Raw genomic sequence first — 22,060 nt, 5'->3', positions numbered from 1 at the left:
GAATGCTTCTTTACATATGTGTGTTTTATACACACTACCTAGAAAACATAGTAGTTTCAGCACTTTTTGGCACTCAAATAAATTATTAAATTACATAATTTTTTGATTTGGTGGATGCAGATTAGTAATGGAAAGAAAGCAATATCCCTTGCTAGATAACCATGTTGCAAATATTTGATTCTTACTACTTTTAGTTCCAGAAAATAAAATCCAAGGAGTTAGTATCTTTTTTTTTTCTGCATAACTACAGACTGTTGTGGGAGTGATAAAAGTTTCTTAGCTTCCCCTAATCATTCTTTGTCATTCTGCTCAAGAAGTATTCATTCTAGCATCTACCCATAGTTCATTTAGGAAGAAACTTCATTTACTTAGTTTTGAAAGAGTGAAAACTCTGGCACTATAGAAATGATAAATTTTCTTTTATATTTTATTAACCTCCTATAATTCCACATATGGCCTATATGCCACCATGTTACTTTTTGCTCATGTTTTGTGCATGAATTCATTTGTATTACAATAGTAGTGAAACTGATTACTGTATTTCCATTCATTTGGGAACTATGTTCACTATATGCAAAAAAATTGTGTTGTTCATTAGTTAAAAATTTCTATAGAACATATTATTGTGAAAAATTTACAGCTTATCCTCTGGTACAGTTGATTGATTTTAAAACTATTATTCTCCTGGATTAATTAAATTGAGTAAATTCTAATGTAAAAGTTTAGCCTGTATCCTTAGGCACTGCATTTTCCACTGAGAGAGATTATGCAAAAGAGCATTATAAATGCACTAAAATCTGACATTTGAAAAAAGTTGTTATGGCCCATTGTTTCTTCTAACAATGAAAATGTGGAGGTAGCACACATGAATAAATCAATAAATGTGCTTTTCCTACTATAGCAGCCATATTTTTGTTTACTCAACTCTGTAGTTAATGCGATGGGAGGGAGACAATACCATTTTGAATGATTTATAAAAATGTTTTCAGATTATATAATGTCATTGTTTATAGCTTTTAACACTGAGACATACCTATTCTGGTGTTTTGAAAACATAAATACACATGCCCATCTGATGTCTTTGTTTCTTCTGATATTTGTTATGTCTGAATAAGTGCATTGTTACTTTTAGGTGGGAAAGGTGGAAAAAAGAAGAAAAATAAAAACTCATCTAAACCGCAGAAAAACAATGGATCGACTTGGGCCAATGTTCCTCTACCTCCTCCCCCTGCCCAGCCCCTTCCTGGTTCAGAGCTGGAACACTACGCAGTGGAACAGCAAGAAAATGGGTAAAAATGTTTTATAGACTAAGGGAATGCCCAGGCTTCACTCCCTTTCTATTGTGCATGTTTGTCTTTATCGTGTATGCTCTTATTGTTTTCTCTGCTCCCTTCCCCGCCTGTTCACTGCTTCTCCCCTCTTTCATTGTTTGCACCATCTATATATTTTTTTGCTGATAAATACGACATAGCACATACTGAGGACCTAGAATCCTTGGCCTTCAAGTGCCTTAGATTTTCTGCAATCATGATAATGCAACCTCCATTTATAATATTGCTTGTTAGTTTGAAAGCAAGTACCCACAGCTCTGTGAACTAAAGAGCCACTCCTGAGAAGAGCTGAAAAGGGAATTAAAATAACCTTCTTCACCATTCCTCACAGTTCTCTAATGACTTGATGCCAGGCCATAGCAGGGCGCCCACTGTTGAGCTCCCTCACAATGGGCTAATTGCAGAGACCTGGCCAGTGGGTAGAACTTTAATCATCAACTTCAATGGGATCTTAGGGGCCTGAACAAGAAAAGAGGTTCAAGCCAATACACACTCTGTAACAAAACCTTTTTAAGTTAGAAAATGTCCTTTGAGGGCCTTTAAATGTAGCCAGTTTCCCTATTTTCCCTAAACATCTCACGAGAATTAAATTGTTTTCTTCTGTTACTTGCGTTAATAGATTTTAAAGCAGGAGACATCAATACACTTTATTCACTAATCTGGAAACAAATAGCAAGGCAGAAAAAAACATACTCAGTCTGGTTTCCTTTCTTAATAATGGTAACTGCTCTGTCATCTTCACAGTTTCTAAGGTCACCATTGCTTTTGAATAGAACTGAAAAATACAGAATAAAGGCAGTTTTCCCTTTTCTAACTTTTTCTTTATTTAGAAGTTTTTAGATATTAAAATACTAATTGTAAATATTTAATTACAGATATTTTAATATCTATTTTCTGTCTTGTTTCACGTAAAGATCACATGTACATGCTAATACATTGTTTCTCCATGTTTTTTTTACATACCTGCTTTCTTTGAAGTCTCCAGATTAATTTTTTTCTGTCACAATGTTTGTATCTAAAAATAGACCTATTTGCCTTTTCTTCCAGTTATGTAATGTGCATATTTCTGTACTTTTCTCAATGTCGTTCTTTCCATCCAAAGGGCTTCTTTTGTTTCTATGGAATTATAGTTCCATACGTATACATATCATTATTATTTTACTTTTAAAAATTGGGTTCACATTTGAAAAAAGAAATTAAGACCATACCCCTTTTCTCTGACTTAAATAAATAAAACTCTGCATATGATATGCAATTCATATTGGTAATATAAATGTGTCAATGTTACATGGATCCTGGGCAAAGAAAAAGCAGAGATGCATTATTCCATGAGAAAAGATTACTATGGGGCTTAGAAATCTTCCTTTTAAAGGCTGTACTCAGAAAATGGGGAAATGGAACATGTAAACTGAAAAAAGAATGCTGTTAAACATTTATAAGCATGAAGTTCTAAATCATGAACTCAGATCACATGAAACCTGTAGGTAATATGGAATCTTTGTATTTTTTTCACACTAAATCTACTCTGAAAAAGCATACACTATAAAAATACCTATTACAAATTGAGAAAAAATGAATTCATTACAAATAAATGATAAACTTTTCACGTTATTTTGTTGCCAAGCAATAGAGTTAGAACTATCCATTTGGTGAATGAAATAATTCACATTCGTGGAGATTTTATTTTGTAATACAAATTATTTTAAGAATATTATGACTGCAAAATAAATAAATAAATAAATAAATGAATAAAAAAAGAAATAATTAAAAAAAGAATATTATGATATAAAATATAAATTTATTTTACTACTTGGGGATTTTAAATTATTTTAATATTTAACCAGAATGCATTATATTAGAAAATTTTTTTTCTAAAGATTGCTAAAAATATTTGATATTTTTTAAATTAATTAATTTTATTTTTTAGCTACCCAGCCCAGGCCAGGCAAGTCCACTTATTTTATTTTTTCTTTTCTTTTATTTTTTTAATTTTTATTGCTGAAAGGATTACACACAGCCCCCTTCTTTCCCCATTAACCCCTTCTAGCCTACCCCCAGTCCTCTGTCCCAGGCCTTCAACACCCTATTGTTTGTGTCCATAGGTTATGCATTTGTTTGATCTCTTCCCACCCACACAACCACCACTGCCTTTAGATAGGTACATAAATATATTTCTTGATTATATATATTCAAAGTATTTGTGGCATGCATGCAGTTTAGTTCTAATTTATCTTTGAGTTATTTGCCATAAATACCTCATATTTCCTGAAAAAAAAACACCAAAAAACTTATTACTCTTAACAAAAATAGTAGTTAACTTTTAACCTATCAGTAAACTGACAACAAAACTCAATTTCCTTGTTTTTTGGACTCAGTGTTTTTTTTTTGTTTGTTTGTTTGTTTTTAAGAATACTTGAAAATTCTTATTTCAATTGTTTGTAATGAGAATTCATTTGAAGTCAATATTTAAAGAATATATCAAAATGAGTATATTTGGGAAGGCTTTGTCTATTTCCTGTTATACTCATTATACTTTTTTTTCTAATGTGAAAATTATAATACTGAAAGGGAAAGATGTTTGAACACTTCCTAGTTTATTTATACTCTGGAATTCATGCTGTTAACATTGACTATTTTGCAGAAAAGATCTATAAAATTGTTTAAATGCCTTGATTTAAAACTTATGCAGATTTAAGGTGTTCTTAAAATTCAAACAAAAACCTTAGAACTAATCTTTTTTGTTTTTAATAGTTTTTATTTTTAACAATCAAGGATTCTGTAATTATACTTCTTATGGTGATATATTGTTGTTTTTTTGTTTTAAACATGTCATTATATAGAACTTATTCAACATATTTTTTTTTCAAATACATAAAATTTGCTTGGCACTGTGTTAGAAAGAAAAGCCACAGTGATGAAAGAAACTATAAAATTAATAAGGAAGATCTTATCCCTGATCTAGGGAGCTCACAGGACTTGGGGAAGATAGAAACCAGAAACCACACACACTCCAGCACATTATATTGTACCACAAGCCTTAGATGAGTGATGCGTATCTATATATATAAAACCCTAATAAGCAAATAGACCAAAAGATAGAACTGAACAACTGGTCGCTATGATGTGTGCTGACCACCAGGGGGCGCATGTGGAACACGGCAGTCATTGGCAGCAGGTGGCAGAGGGTAGAACATGGCGAGCTTCAGCCACGGTGGGGTGATGGAGCAGGTGAGAGGGGATGCCAGACCAAGGTGGGGCACTGGTCGCTGTCATCAGGGTGAGCCTCTGGTGCAGGGATGGGCAAACTTTTTGACTCGAGGGCCACAATGGGTTCTTAAACTGGACCGGAGGGCCGGAACAAAAGCATGGATGGAGTGTTTGTGTGAACTGATACAAGTTAACACTGCTGCTGGTGAAGGAGCGGAGGGGAGAGCAAGAGAACCCTCCGCTCTTTCTGCGGGCCGATAGAACAGCCGAACAGGCTGGATCCAGCCCACGGGCCGTAGTTTGCCCACGGCTGCTCTGGTGGTTACTGAAAATTCTTTGCTCCTACACGCCACAGTCCCACCCAGAGTTTGCACCTGCTGCCAGCACTGGCCTTGCTCACACTTGTTGCCAGCGCCAGAACCGCCACTTGCACCCATGCTGGCACCTAGCACTCGCCCCAATTATTCCTGAGGACTTCTCCACCTCCCCCTGCTCCTGAGGGGCAATTGGGGCAGCATCTGCTACTTGTACCCACTGCTGGCGCCAACCTCAGTTGCCCCACGCTGACAGCAGGTGCCCACTGCAGCATCGCGGCCCACAGTTCCTTTCAAGGTGCACAAATTTGTGCACTGGGCCCCTAGTGCAATAATAATTTGCATGCAGAAAGTGATAGTCAAGCTTGCCAGGTAGGGCTGTTGCAATCCTATAAAAGTTGAGTTTTGAAGTGATTCTTGAATTTTTTATTTACAAATAATATTGCCCAGAATTGGGTGATTGTTGCATGCCAGACTCTAAGTCAGAAGCAAATAGACAAAAGTGGTGAGAAATAGTCCCTAACACAAAGTAACCTGTGTGCCAGGATAGCTTGTTAACCAATGACTACAACAAGATGTTACTAATGTTGCCATTTGCTGTGTAGATGAAAATTTTCTAGCCAAAGGTGAACATAGATATAAAATTAAAGAGGAGGAATAAATAAATTAAAAAAAAGGAATAGCACATTAGTCTTCCTTTGATACTTTCTACTCTTCCCTTGGAAACCTCACCCTATTATAGTTAAAGTTACTTGCCTTTCCTTTATTTTTCATTATTCTTTAAGCTTACTTTCCTACTGTAGTACTTATCACATTTCATTCTCATTGCTTGTGTGTAACCTTCCACAATTGGTAGCTGCTCTATGAGGTTTGTTGAATTTGAAACATGTGTAGTGTAGGAAATATCTGAGAAGGTGTCTTGAGGACAATTCTGAAACCTTGCATGTCAGGTAAGGATTCTGACTTTGGATACAGATGATGCATTGGAGGACATGAGGCTGAGGAATCATAAATTGCCTATTGCAGCAGAATGGCCACTATCAATAAAGCAATGGCAGGGGCTGAAGCGACAGGGGTAGGTTTGGAGATACCGAGCTGAGCACAATCACAATCTTGAAGAGAGAGTCTTTTGTTTTACATTACAATTTTTAATATTTTTGCTAAGAATTTAGATATTATCAATTTTTCCAAGCCTTTCTTGGTCTGATCCCCTCACTATGCTAAACATCAAAAGTATCAAATCATTGTCCAAGTAGAAAATGTATTTAATTGTTAATTTAGTGCCATAGCAACAATGGTAAATGTTCTTTCTCATCGATATGCCTCTCTCAACTTGACAAAAATGTTTCCAATATATCCCTTTTTTGCTATAAATATAATATATTTTAATATAATCATGTGATGCTAGGAAGACTTTAGTAGTAGTGCAATAGAAAGCATGCTCAGCTTTATTACTGCAGTTAGAGATTGGCAAGCTTCTGTGGGTGTTGAACTTTATTGTGCTTTTATTAGTAATATGATATTTGTATTTGGCCTTTAACAAGTTAGTTCACAGGCAACATAGATTTATTGTCCTCCTTCTTATTTGTGAGCAAGACAGTAGTGTTTCCTCCCACTTCACAGCCAATGTCAAAGAACAAACACTTCTTCAGGAAAAGTTGCCCAAAAGAAATGTGGTTGGTAGTATAAGCGTTTTCACAGTCTTTCTGATGTTGCTGTTGAAATTTCAGCATTCAAATAGGATATATCTGTAAATGTGAAGGAAACTCTAAAAACAGAGCTACACTTTTCATAACATTTATAGAGACATCTGTTACTTTCTTGCCCTTCCTCAGAAACTACATGAAACTTAAGTGTCCATTGTTCTAGAATGGATTAATACAGGAATATATAGAAGTGATGAACAATGGTTAGTTGTCCCCATCATACGATATGCACCATGTCCCATATTTCTTTCATCTAGCCTTTTATGTTCTTACCCTAGTCTTTCACTTATCCTTTATAGCTCTATTTTCCACTTCCTGCACAAACCATTGACTGACATGAATCCATGGACTTTCCTCAGCTCTGCTTATGTTCTGCAGTGGACATTGTTTGCTCACTCCTATTCTAGATTACCTTTGTAGAAAAGACTTGGAACAATTGATAAAAAACACCCATTTTAGTTCAATGAAATAGCTATTAAAAGGCTTTTCAGTCATGTAATACATTGTGCATTGTGTGTGTGTGTGTGCAGAGAGAGAGAAGAGTCAAGGTCAAAGAACAATATACATACACACAGACACACACACATATATATATAAAATGTTAAAACTAATATTTATACAGATAGGTCCTATGCCTTATGGCATTTGAATACTAAAAATGAAGACAACTAATTACACTCAATGCATATGACACTCCTTCTCCCTTCTCTTATATTTTCTATGCATTTTTATTCCACATGTATGTTCCCTTTAGATTATTGAAAATAAAGATAGTTTGCTACTTATAAAGTAGCAAAATTTTAAGAAGTAATTGACTTCCTCCATTTGAAAGATTAAATATTCTATAAACATCTTCAAACATGTTCTTTCTTTATTCAAATGTAGGATACCCCTAGAAATAAACTAATGTAAGCAAACAAAGTACAGAAACTAAGTTTATGGGAAAATTGTGCTATTCTGTAAAACAGAATGAAGTAAATTTTATTATAACTAGTCATAAGTATAACAGCACACACATTCCATACTGAAAAGGGGTAGCTTCACGTAAAATTAGATTTACTACAGATATTTCTGTTTGACTTACTAATATAGCATTTAAAGTCAAATAAATAAGTTAAGAGAAGAATCTTAACCAGCCCTGGCCAGGAGGCTCAGTTGGTTGGAGTGTCGTCCAGTTATCAAAGGCTTTGGGTTCCATTCCCAGTCAGGTCCCATATGGGTGGCAATAGATCAATTGATGTTTCTCTTTCACATCAATATTTCTCTCTGTCTCTCACTTCCTCTCTCTAAACATATCCTTGGGCACCAGAACTGAGAAAGGTGCCCACATAACATCTGTATAAGAAGCAGGGTAGCTGTCTGCCAACCAGAGACAGCTGGAAATGCAAGCATCCTCTTAAAGGGCCAATGCAAAACAAATCCATGTGCATACAATCACATTGGGTTCCAGCAGAGGGAGGACATAGTAGACTGTAGATGTGTGAGCAGAAGCCAGGGTTGGGGGCTCTGGGGTTAGAATTCAGAAGGCTGACACCCCAGTTTCATGTGTCTAGCCATTCCCTCCTGCTGCAGAGGTCACCTTTCTCACGCAGACAATGCTATACAGGTAGCTTTGCCTGTGGGGGAGACGTTGACCCACCTATTGCAAAGTGGAGGCTTTGAGTTTTTGCCTGCTCTAATTAGTCAGAAATAGAGTTTGACACTAGAGATTAGAGAGGCACTGCAGATCTCATAATACATACTCATAAACCCAAACAGGCAGCCAAAATGAGGAGAAAAAGAAACTCACTAATGAAAGAACAAGAAAATTCTCCAGAAGAAGAAATGAATGAAATGGAGATAAGAAATTTATCTGATATAGAGTTCAGAATAATGATGGTAAAGATGCTCAATAGCATAAGAAAACATATGGTAACTCTGAAAAAAGAACATTCAGAAATAAAGAGTGACATAGCTCTAATAAAGAACACTTTGGAAGGAATACACAGAAGATTAGAGGAAGCTGAGGATTGGATCAGTGAATTAAAAGAAAGGGTAGAAAAAAAGCACTAAATCAGAAAACCAGAAAGAAAAAAACAATTAAAAGACAGGAGGACAGCTTTAGGGAGCTGCGGGACAACAAGAAATGTAACAATATTCACATAGTAGGTATACCAGAAGGAGAACAAAGGGAGCAAGGGATAAAGAGATAGAGAACATGACTGAAGAAATAATGGCAGAAACTTCCCTAACCTGGTAAAGGAAAAAGTCACACAAGCTCAAGAGGCACAGAGAAATGCAAGCAAGAAGAACCCAAACAGGCCCACACCCAGACACATCATAATTAAAATGCCAAAACTTAGAGACAAAGAGAGAATCTTGAAAGGTGGCAATAGAAAAACAAATTGTTATCTATAAAGGAGCTCCTGTAAAGCTGTCATCTGATTTCTCATCAGAAACTCTATAGACCAGAAGGGAATGGAATGAAGTACTCAAGATAATGTAAAGCAAGGATCTGAATCCAATATTACTCTGTCCAGTGAGGCTATCATTCAAAATAGATGGTAAAATAAAGAGCTTTCCAGAAATAAAAAGGATAAAGGAATTCATCCAGCATTCAGCATTACAAAAGATGCTAAATGGACTTACATAATGAGAAGAAGAAATATAGAGAGAAACCTAGCCATACAGAATTAAACTGGCAAAAAATAAGTACCTATCAATAATAACCTTAAATGTAAATGGATTAAATGCTCTAATCAAAAGATATATGGTAGCTGAATGGATATAAAAACATGACCAAACTATATGCTGTCTATAAGAGACCCACCTCAGAACTAAAGACTCACACAGGGTGAGAGTGAAAGGATAGAGAAAAATGTTCCATGCAAATGGAATCGAAAAGAAAGCTGGGGTATTAATACTCATATCTGATAAAATAGACTTCAAAATGAAGGCCATCACAAGGGACAAAAAAGGTCACTACATAATACTAAAAAGGTTGATCCAACAAAAGAATATAACTCTGATAAACATATATGCACTCATTATAGGAGCACCTAAATATATATTTTAAAAAGTTCTAGAGGACTTTAAGGGAGAGATTAACAACAATACAGTCATAATGGTGGACTTTAACATCCCATTGACTTTCACTATATAGATCTTCCAGACAAAAACTTAACAAGGAAACAGTTACTCTAAAGGGCACACCATATCAGATGAATTTAATTGACATTTATAAAAGTTTTCACTCCAAAGCTGCAGAATATACATTCTTCTCAAGTGCATATGGGTCATTCACAAAGATAGACCACATGTTAGGAAACAAAACAAGTCTCCACAAGTTCAAGAAGACGGAAATCATATCAAGCATCTTGTGTAATCAGATGGAATGAAATTAGAAATCAACTGCAGTAAATATGCCCCTAAACATTTAAACATATAGAGGCTATATAGCATGTTATTAATCAATGAATGGGTTATCAATGAGATCAATAAATAAACCAAAAACTCTCTGGAAACAAATGCAACTGAACACAAAACAACCAAAAATCTACTGGACACAACGAAAGCAATCCTGAGAGGGATGTTCAAAGTACTATAGGCCTACTTCACAAAACAAGAAAAATTAACAATAATTTCTATAACCTACAAGTTAAAGAATTAGCCAGACTCATTAGGAAACAAAGAGAGAGGACACAAAAAATAAAATCAGAAATGAAAGTGAAGTCACCACTGATACTATAAAAATACAAATTATTTAAGAAAATACTATGAACAACTATATGCCAATAAAATGGACAATGTGGGTGAAATGAACAAACTCCTGGAAAAATATAACCTCTCCAAACTGAATCAGAAAGAATCAGAAAACCTGTACAGGCCAAAAAGTCCAAGAGGAAGGAACACTTCCAATCTTTTTTTACAAGGCCAGCATTATCCTAATTCCAAAACCACATAAATATATGACAAAGACAGAGAATTACAAGCCAATATCCCTGATGAACAAAGATGCTAAAATCCCCAACAAAATATTAGCAAATCAGATATAGCAATATATGAACAAGTGGTATTTATTCCAGGGATGCAAGAATGATACAAAATTTGCAAGTCAATAAACGTGATATATCACATAAATAAAGTCACATGATCATATCAATAGACACAGAGAAAGCATTTGACAAAATCCAATATAGATTTTTGATAAAAACTCTCAGCAAAGTAGGAAGAGAGGAAGCATATCTCAACATGATAAAAGCCATATATGACAAACCTATAGCAAATATCATACTCAATGGGCAAAAACTATCACCATTTCCCCTAAGAACAGAAACAAGACAGGGATGTCTGCTTTCACCGCTCTGATTCAACTTATTACTGGAAGTCCTAGCCACAGCTGTCAGATAAGAAGAAGAAATAAAAGGCATCCAAATCGGAAAAGAGGAAGTAAAATTGTCATTATTTGAAGATGACATAATATTGTACATAGAAAGTAAAACTGTCCTTATTTGCAGAAAACATGATATTATACATACAAAACCGTAAAGACTCCATCAAAAAAGTATTAGATTTAATAAATGAATTTGGCAATGTAGCAGGATACAAATCAACATCTGAAAATCGATGGCATTTTTATACACCAATAATGAATTATCGGAAAGAGAAACTAAACAAATAATCCCATTTACCATTGTAAATAAATTAAGATATTTAGGAATAAATTTAACAAAGGAAGTAAAATACTTTTACTCAGAAAACTACAGGATGTTGAAAAAAGAGATAGAGGAAGATATAAAAAAATGGAAAAATATATCATGTTTATGGATTGGTAGAATAATATCTTTAAAATGCCCATACTCCCTAAGGCAATCTACAGATTCAATGCACTCCCTATTAAGACACAAACAGCATATTTCACAGATCTAGAATAAATATTCAAAAAATGTATGTGGAACCAAAAAAGACCCAGAAAAGCTGCAGAAATCTTGAGAAAGAAGAACAAAGTCCGAAGAATCAAAATTCCAGATATCAAGTTATTCTACAAAGCCACCATATTCAATACAGCCTGGTACTAGCACAAGAACATTCATAGAGATTAAGGAACAGAACAGAGACTCCAGAAATAGACCCAAACCATTATGCTCAATTAATATTTGACAAAAGAGGCAAGAGCATACAATAGAGTCAAGACAGTGTCTTCAATAAATGGTGTTGGGAAAATTGGACAGATACATTTAAAAAAAGAACAGAAAAGAAAAGCAAAAATAAAAGAAACCAGACCACCAACTTCACCATACACAGAATAAACTCAAATTGGATAAAAGACTTAAGTGTAAGTTATGAAACCATAAAAATCCTAGAAGAAACCATAGATAGCAAATCTCAGACATCTCTCATAGCAATATGTTTATGGATACATCTCCTAGGGCAGAGGAAACTAAAGAGAAAATAAATAAATTGGACTACATCAAAATGAAAAACTTTGCACAACAAAAGAAACCATCAACAAAATGAAAAGGGGGCCCACTGTATGGGAGAACACATTTGGCAATGATACATCTGATAAAGGGTTAATATCCAAAATATATAAAGAACTCCTACAAATCAACAAAAGAAAGACAAGCAATCCAATTAAAAATGGGCAAAAGACCTAAATAGACAGTTCTCCAAAGTGGACATACAGATGGCCATGAGACATGAAAAAATGCTCAGTCACTGATCATCAGAGAGATGCAAATTAAAATGACAATGTGGTATCACCTCATTCTGTCAGAATGGCTACCATCAACAAATCAACAAATGGCAAGTGCTGGCGAGGATGTGGAGAAGAGGAAACTCTAGTACACTTCTGGTGGGAATGCAGACTGGTGCAGCCATTATGGAAAACAGTATGCAGTTTCCTCAAAATATCAAATATGGAACAACCATTTGACCCAATGATCACACTTCTAGAAATATATACTAAGAAACCTGGAACACCAATCAGAAAGAATGTATGCACCCCTATGTTCATAGCAGCACAATTTACAATAGCTAAGATCTGGAAATAGCCCAAGTGCCCATCAGCTGATGAGTGAATAAAAAATGCTGTGGAACATTTACACCACGGAATACTCTGTAGCAGTAAAAAAGAAAAAAAAAATCTCTTACCCTTTGAGACAGCATGGAGAAACCTAGAGAGTATCATTCTAAGTGAAATAAATCAGTCAGAGAAAGACAAGTATCACATAATTTCACTTGTATGTGGGATCTAATTAACAAAATGAACTGATGAACAGAGCAGATCCAGAGACATGGAAACATGAAACAGAATGCAGAATCTCGGAGGGAAGTTGGGGGAGTATGGGTGTGTGCGAAGTGATCAACCAAAGACCTTGTATGCATATATGCATAACCTGTGGACACAGACAATAGGGTGGTGAAGGCCTGGGGCAAGGGGTAGAGGCAGGCTAGAGGAGGTCAATGGGGGAAATTGGGGACATTGTAATACTTTCAAAAATTAAGATTTAAAAGAATAATAATAATAATAATAAACATATCCTTGGGTGGGGATTAAGAAAATCTGAAGAAAATAAAATAAACCTAAGCATTTTTATTTTTTTATTTTTACTACATTTTTAATTCTCACCCAAGGATATGTTTTTATTGATTATATATATAGAGTGAAACATCAATGAAAGAGAGTATCATTCATTGTTTGCCTCCTATACACACCACTACCAGTATCATACCTGCCACCCAGGCACATTCCCTGAGAAAGAATTAAACAAATAACCTTTTTGGTGTTCAGGATGATGCTCCAACCAACTGAGCTACCCACCCAGGGTCTAAGCATTTTTATTAATGAAGCAATTTATGTATTTTTTAAATTAATAAATATGCATATCACCTACTATTAACATGTGAAAGGTTAAATAATAAAATATGCTAGACAATTAAAGAATCCAGATTTCCAAAGGGGCTCTCATGGTTTGGCTCAGTGGATAGAGTGTGGGCCTGGGAACTGAATGGTCCTGGATTGAATTTTGGTCAATGGCATGTACTTTCATTGCAGGCTCCTGGCCCTGGTCTGTGACTTGTGGGAAGCAACCTGTCTCTCTCTCTCCCTTCTACTCTTTGTAAAAATCAATGAAAAAAAAATTTCCTCGCGTGAGGAATAAAAATAAATAATGATGGAATAAGACAATATATAATCAATTTTCAGGGAAATGTGCAAAAATATCAGTGCAAGTTTAAAAGAGTAATGTATCAGTGCTTGTTGGCCACATGAAGGCAATATTTATAAAATATACAGGATTTATCCTATAGCTTAAAGGATTTTTAAGATTAAGATAGGTGAACTAGGAAGAATGCAGTTTATTTGAAATAAGATGAATTCTTTAAACACTGCACCAGAACGGAAAAGTACAAAAAAAAGAAAGAAAAAGAAAACAAATTCATTTAAAGCAGGAGATTTCTGCTGAGAAACCTAAAAAAAATATCGTCTGAAAGGTACTTTGAGACTTAGACATTTAACACACAGAAGGGTGAACAGTATCAAATATTTTATTCAAACAATTCTAATGTTTTCAGAGACCAATTTTTAAATAGAGTGCAGGATTGATTAAAAATTGAAAAAAAAAATACAAGCAAGAAATCCAAATGAACAGTGGGTTAGAGATTTTTTACTCAACAGAATATTTTCTTCAAATGAAATCTGATTTCCAACATGTAAAACAGGGGAAATGACATTGTTTTAGAGCAATAGACTTCCTCAGTCAGTTTGGTATTTATGTAGACAATGGCAATACAACTTTAACCAATGGTATTTCCTAGTATATGAAAAAGTTTTAGTAACATATTAAAGTGTACTTGTTTATACTAAATTATAGATGATATTTCTAAACAAATATTCCAATCAGGGCTTCTGAAACAAGGTCTTCAGGTTGCAACACATTGAGATAAAAGATTATTTAGGTAGCTTTAACAAGAGAGGAAAATTGAACAGCCAAAGATAATATCATTCCCTGTATAAGACCTCTCAGTAACTATCCATCACCCACAGGCAGAATTCCAAACTCCTTGTCAGAGCTGACGAGGCCCTCTGTGATCTGGCATGTCCTACCTCCCTTCTCCTGCTCTTCTGGGGCCAACCTTCTTCATTTGCCAGCTCTTTCCAGCCAGAGAACTATTTGAGTTCTCCAAATATTTTATCTTTTCTCTTTCTCCAGACATGTAGTACTTAGAATACCCTCTTTCCATTGGTCAGCAGATCGCTGCCAAGCTTAGGACTAGTTCTAGCCTCCCTGCTCTCTGTTCCTACAGTATTTGATATTGTTGATTTTTTGCTTAATATTGGTCTTCCCATTGGGTTCATGTTCTGTGAAAAAATACTGTCACCTGACACATGATTGTTGAATGAAAGGATGATAAATTCAGGTGTTGCTGTTTTTCAATAGACTTTATTTTGTTAGATCGGTTTTAGGTTAACAGTAAAATTGAACAAAAAACACAGATTTTTCTGCCCTGACTCCCATTCATAGCCTCTGCTACCATCACATCTCCCACCAAAATGGAACCTTTTTTGAAGTGATGAACCTACCTTGACACATCATAATCACCCAAAGTCCATGGCTCTTGGTGTTGCTTATTCTGTGGTTTAGAACAAATGTATAATGACATCTATTCATTATTATGGTATCATACAGAGTATTTTCACTGTCCTAAAATTCTGGTGCTCTGCTGTTCATCTCTTCTTCCCCTTAACTTCTGGTTGCCACTGAAACTTCTTGCTGTTTCCACAGTACTGTTTTTTCCAGAATGTGTGCTATAGTTGGAATCATAGTATATAGCCTGTTCAAAATTGCTTCTTTCACTTAGTAATATACATGTCTTGATGAATAAAGCTGCTATAAAAACCTATATGCAGGTGTGTGTGTGTGTGTGTGTGTGTGTGTGTGTGTGTGTGTTTCATGAATTCAGTTTTAAACAGGATAAGTGAAAAGACACTCAAGTACAAATATTCAAAAATCTTCTGGACATTTTCAAATTAGCATTTGTAAGAGAGATAAAAACTAGATATATACATCTGTAGTATTCATCCTTTTTTCAAGTTCTTTAATGAAAACTGTCCATATGCTATTTATCGTACTTAGTGCTGGAAATGCAGAGTTCAGAATTACAGAGTTCTTTAGTTTAAGGATCTCACAGAATCCTGGGTAAAAAAGAGACATGGTACAAGATAAGTATGAGGGAGTTATGATCCACTCCATTGATGGAGCAGAGAAAGCTTCACAAAACTAACAGCACTTGAATTGAACCTTGAAGAAGCACCTGGAGGTTACAGGCAGATGATTTGAGCATAGTCATATACAAATTCATACTTCAGAAAGGTGCAGTGCAGGCTGGTGTTGTGGAAATAAACTATACAGATAGGTTGATCAGCTGGAGAATTGTTTTTATGTCCTGCTAATGAGTTTGAACTTTTTTCGCAGATTAGGCATAGTCGCTGAGTGATTGAAGCATAGGTGTGACGTGAATGAAGATTTTAGAAATATAATCTGTTTGCCTGTATGGAGGACAGTACAGAACACATAAATATGGCACCCCAAGAGACTAGGAAAGCCAATGGGACAGTTCACATATAAAAGAGACTGATCTGAGATGTGGAAGTAGTAGTCAACTGTGAGGGAAAGATTTGGAAAGTATTTAAAAAGTTGAATTCATGGGAAAATTACACCTAGTATTGCTTATCTTAGGCTTATGCCTCTTTTTAAAGTTCGTTTAGATCTATTTGATTTATGAAAATAATGGTACTACAAAGGAAGTGTAAATAGATTTACTACTGATTTTGTGTAACACGGAAAACTTTTAGAATTAATTTTCTATATTCCCTAACCAGAGTCCTCAAAAAAAGCTGTTTCAAAAAAATTTTATTTTTCTTTTTTAATGTACATTTGATTGGACTAGGTTTCTGTTTTATAGTTTTTAGATGTTAAATATAAGGAGACATGCATTTCTGCAAAAAAAAAAGAGAGACTTAAAAGAATCAAAGGGCTATTGAATAGTTTTGTAGCACAATGTCCTAATGATTAACATGTGATATGTAATCAAAGGTTGGGATAGATCTAGAATAAAAGTAAATAAATTTCTCAAGCACTTCTCAGATGATCAATATTGGTGTATTCTCTTGGAACATGAGTATGTACAGAAGTGGTTAAATCTACAAGCATTAACTAATTAATTGTCTTTAATTAGCAATTTGGTTTTTCTACATGAGTAACTTTGTTGGAAAGTTATTGCCTTTTGTAACTACAGGGTAACAATTAGGTAATAAGATCCTTTAAGAATAAATGATATGGAGGTAATAGATGTAATTATGATTAGAAATTAAGACAACAGCCAGGTGATTTACTATGGTAGCATAGATAACCTGAAAGCAGGCGGAAATAAACTGAGAGAACAGTTCAGATACTATCGTTGCCATTGTGGTTGTTGCTTATTGCCAGAATCATTGTGTGTGTGCACCCGCGCGTGCGTGTATATGCAAATGTGCTCTTTTTCTCTTTTCATTTCAGCTATGACAGTGATAGCTGGTGCCCACCATTACCAGTACAAACATACTTGCATCAAGGCATGGAAGATGAACTGGAAGAAGACGATGACCGTGTCCCGACACCTCCTGTCCGAGGAGTGGCTTCGTCTCCTGCTATTTCCTTTGGGCAGCAATCCACCGCAACGCTCACTCCATCCCCACGGGAAGAGATGCAACCCATGCTGCAAGCTCACCTGGACGAGCTGACACGGGCCTATCAGTTTGACATAGCAAAGCAAGCATGGTAAATATCATCAGCCGGTCAGGGGGACCTGGCTTTCAAAACATGGAGGGAGGAAATGTGATTTCCTATTAAATTCACAAGAGGTTTTCATGGAACTATACTGCTGAGGCTAGAAATGCTTTTGTACAAGTTTTCAATCATCTAGATAAGGAAATTGACTGAGGATAACATTAGATAATTTGACCAAAGTTTCATAACTAGTTAGAATGAATCGGAGCAAGAAGTTAGATCTGTTGAATTTCAGGTGAAGGTGCTTTTGGCTACACCAGAGTCTTTTCTAATTTATAGTTTAAATTTCATTAGCTTATCCTTAAACTCACTTCCAATACTATAATAAAAGACTCCTTTTTGATTATTTAAGGTGCCTATAATTAATTCTGTATGTGGTTGTGAATATATAAATGTAAGCTTCTGCAAATCACATATGGTCAGTGTCAGTTATTTAAGACCTTCTTTGGGGTGAATTAAATGAGACAGGAAAACTTACAATATTAGTAACAGTAAGTGAATTAAAAAAAAAACAGAATAATTACAACTCCCAAATTGTTTTCTTTCCAATCAATCTATAAACTTGCATAAGGTATAAAAGGAAATCTCCTTAGATGCCCTGTGAAAACATGACAGGAATACAAGTGGCCCAATCCTCATTATTTTGTGCAGTTATTGTTCTCATTTGCCCTCTCTTCTTGGCTTTTAAAATGATATCTTAATAATATACCTTTGATTATCTTCTGTTAATTTATACAATGTGCTTGAAATTATAGTAAACTTTTATGACAGATTATTTGCTTCTTTTTCCTAGTTCTGGCTACTGAAATAAGTTGATAATAAGATAAATCTTATTCACAGTGTTAATGAACTTTTTTTAAAATACAACTAAATACACAAAGATACACTAAAACCAGGGATATCACTTAAAGCTTATTACAAACATAAGGTCTTTTCTTAGAAATAGAGGTTCTTGAACTTTCACAATTATCAGATTTTTTTCAAATTTTAAAACAATCTACTTTTAAACAGTGTTATATTACATCAGATTGCTTTATAAAATAACACTTTTTCAGGTGAAGCCAGAAAATTTCCTTCAAGTGAACTTATGAAGCTGTGCAGTTTAGTTACTTAGCACAGATTCCAGCTCAGGGTTCTCAAATATGACTAAATTTGAAAATCACCTGGACAGCCTTAAACTATGTTGATACCCAGGCCCCGCTCTGGAGAGTCTAATGGCTTGGTGTGGTATTTGACCGAGGGTAGCCAGGTTGGGGCCACCACCACTCATGAGTTGTATGACACTGTGTTTCAGTTCACTAGAAACCCCACAAAACTCACAAGAAGCTGTTACGCTCAGTTCAGTGAAAAGATACAGATTAAAGTCAGCCAGGAAAAGAGATGCAGGGGGCAGAATCCAGACAGCTCCAAAGACACACTCCCAGTTGTCCTCTCCCAGCGGCAGTGTGCAAGGAGCGTTGCCCACCAGGGGAACTCACTTTAGCCCTGAGGTTCAGAGTCTTTATCGGGGCTTCACACAGACCTGGTGGACTACCTGCATGGCTGACCTCGATCTCCAGCCCTTCCAGAAGAGAAGCTGATACCTTGTGACTCAAGGGTCCCACCATGAGTCTCAATGCTAGACTTTCCGGAGGAACTGAAGGCCTCCAAAAACACACACAACAACAACCAAAGACATTTTTATCAGACAGAACATTCTAGAGCTTAGAGATTACCTTCCTGGAGTGCAGGGCAAAGGCCTGACATCTCCTTAGGCCAGGAAAAGCTTATTACTATGCATCAGAGTTTTGTAGGAATTAAATGAGTTTGCACTTGTGTGGTTCTGGTAAAGAAACTAGCTATGTGACCGCTGATATTATTCAAACGGGCTTGGGTTTCCACCTGAATTGTTCACTGCTATCTTCTACGCTTAGAGGAGGGCCCACTTAGTGCATGCTCCACAGACATTTCCTAAACGAGTTCACCTCCACCCGCTCCAAGAGCCCATAGAGCAGCCCCTGCTTTCCCACTATGTTTCTCTTCTGTCCAGCAATCCCAGAATGTCCTTGCTGACTCCCATGCAGGGATATGAGACACAAAGACATAAGACCTTGCCCTTCTGGAATGGAAACGCCTCTCAACAACACAGGAAAAACATTTACAAAATAGTCACCACCAGGCTTAAACTCCAGGGATTCTGTTCAAATTGACCCCGAACTGCTCAGCATAGTGCCTGCCACAAGGAGATATTTATAATGTGTGGGCCCTCTTTCTGCATTTCAGTATACCTCCTAATTCTGCCAAACTCAAAGTACAATTTCACCCCTGAATGTAGCTCTGGCCCATCAAGAGGTGTCAGCAGTGATGTAGGATGAGTGTGTTGGACTGTCTGGTCCTCCCCAGGAGCCAAGTGTCCACCTTTAAGGAGAAGGAATTGTGTATATAAATGGCATCTTATATGCACTTGCTCCTGACTGGGCTCACTTCTTCCTTGATTCACAAACAGGATTCGAGGCCACACTTCCAGGAAGGTGTAATCGTCCACACTCAAGGCTTATTGTAGAAATAGTTAGGCAACCACCTGACTTTTCAAAGAAGGCTTTGTTATGAATTTCAAACAATATGTGGGACCTCAAGTCCTGGTCTGTTAAATTAAAGATGTGGGCCTCATGATATACAGGTGGCTACCAGAGCTAACATATTAGGTTTGCTTTTTAAACTGAAAGATCTAGATTCTAGAATCTTGTTAACATTGGAGTTGGCTACAAATTTAAGAATGCAGTTTCAAAAGGAATAGTAAGCAATGAAATATTTCCCTCAAAATGCAAATATTAAATAAAATGATCTTACATCTTTAAATAAAAAAATGCATAGCACTTGTTTTATATCTCCTTAGATAGCAGATGTCTTTTAGATACTTTGTATAAAAAAAGACAATGTGTCCAAGCATGCAGTATATTCAATCTTTAATGACAATAACAAATGCAGTGTGATTTCATTTAGCATTTCATGGTTTACAGGGGTAGGGAAACCTTTTCCTGACAAGAGCCATTTGGAATTTTATAATGCCATTAGCGGGCCATACAAAATTATCTACTTAAAAATTAGCCTACTATATTTGGTCAATCATTTAATTAACTCACCCCTAATGCTTTGGCAGGGCCAGACCCAATGATTTCAAGGGCCTTGTACAACCCAATGGGCTGGACATTCCCCACCCCTGATTTAGAAGAAACTCTTAAATATTCAAAGTGTAAACCAATTGGACCCCAGCATCCAGCTCTACATTTTACCAACCATGTGATTTGAAAAAATCATTTAACTGGACTTCACTTTAATAATGTTGAAAAGAGCATTCTCTCTGCTTCACAAGGTTGAGATGAAAGGTATTCATTCATTCAAAGGGTTTGCTTATTGAGCACACCTGGGGGCCTAAACTCAGTGCTGAGAGGAGTCTCTTCTGTCTTCAGGTGCTTAGACTTTGGTGGGTGGGGCCGATGCACCAATAAGTAGCTAGAACACAAGGTGGTCATTCCAATCCTCTAACCTGGTTGAAAGTGAAAACACCTGTCAGCCTGATTCGGGGATGGTGCAGGAAGAAAGTCTGTAGGGCAGGGACTGTGCTCAGGGTTGGGGACAGGGACGTTGGTATTAGGCCTTTATGTGACATCTCTTCTTCCTAAGGCCAGCAGGTCACATAGGTTACACAGGTTGAGTAGAACTCTGACACTAAGCTGGGAACAAAATTATATTCTTTTTGGACCAAAATCCAGTCAAACTTTATTTTTTTAAGATATATTTTTATTGATTTCAGAGAAGAAAAGAGAGATAGAAACATCAATGATGAGAGGGAATCATTGATTGGCTGCCTCCTGCACGCCCCCTACTGGGTACTGAGCTCGCAACCTGGGTATGTGCCCTTGACCGGAATCGAACCTGGCACCCTTGAGTCTGCAGGCTGATGCTCTATTCACTGAGTTGAACCTAGCGCTACAGTCACCTTTAAATAGTTATTTGTGACAAATATGCCTATTCTCCTTTGGAAGGTTTTTTATACTAAATGGTGCTGAATCTGTATTCCTTTTCTCCGAGGATCATCCTATAAAGACCAATTGGAGGGTGTTAAAATCTAAATTGCTGTTGTTGTGTTGGCAAGTTACGTATATGTAGCCCATTGCCTCCACTGAAATGTAAGAAAGGAGTGTGAGCTTCAAAATTAGTCAAAGGAAAACAAGAAGAGAAAACTAGTTACCATAGCATGCTGTTTAATTCTAATTACAATTTTGTGGAATGCTAACAAATTTATTTCATCCCCATTTAAATTCTAGGCACATTCAAAGCAATAATCAACCTCCACAGCCCCCGGTTCCACCATTAGGTTACATGTCCGGAGCCTTGATTTCTGATTTGGAAACAGATGTTCCAGATGATGATGCTGATGATGAGGAGGAGGCTTTAGAAATCCCCAGGCCCTTGAGAGTGCTAGAGCAGACGCCCGGATCCAGTATGGACAATCTGGATAGCTCTGTGACAGGTAACAGAACGAATTTATTAGGAATAACTGATCTATTTGTAACATTAAATGCATCAAAAATCAAATTCTTTTTTATGTAAGACCCAATGACATTTATGTCCACTCCATTTATCTCAGTAACATTTTAAATAGGCCAATATTAAACACAGAACTCCAAAAATATTTGAAAGTATTTTTGCTT

The 22,060-nt window shown here is 36.1% G+C and overlaps 1 protein-coding gene across 8 annotated transcripts in view; it reads left to right on the top strand.

The window, feature by feature from the left end:
• The window catches only part of ROBO2 (roundabout guidance receptor 2), a 709,767-nt gene that overhangs the window by 660,942 nt on the left and 26,765 nt on the right, over nt 1-22,060 (top strand). For all 8 annotated transcript variants that reach the window (XM_006773936.2, XM_015570594.1, XM_015570599.1 and 5 more), the window contains 3 exons: nt 1,133-1,289; nt 17,097-17,357; nt 21,674-21,879. In XM_006773936.2, the coding sequence (XP_006773999.1) occupies nt 1,133-1,289; nt 17,097-17,357; nt 21,674-21,879 (624 nt within the window). The remainder of the gene's footprint in view (nt 1-1,132; nt 1,290-17,096; nt 17,358-21,673; nt 21,880-22,060) is intronic.

This window comes from Myotis davidii, unplaced genomic scaffold (genome assembly GCF_000327345.1).
Source record: "Myotis davidii unplaced genomic scaffold, ASM32734v1 scaffold24, whole genome shotgun sequence".
NCBI lineage: Eukaryota > Metazoa > Chordata > Mammalia > Chiroptera > Vespertilionidae > Myotis > Myotis davidii.
The sequence above is the reverse complement of the archived record's forward strand: the minus strand, read 5'-3'. Positions and strand labels throughout refer to the sequence as shown.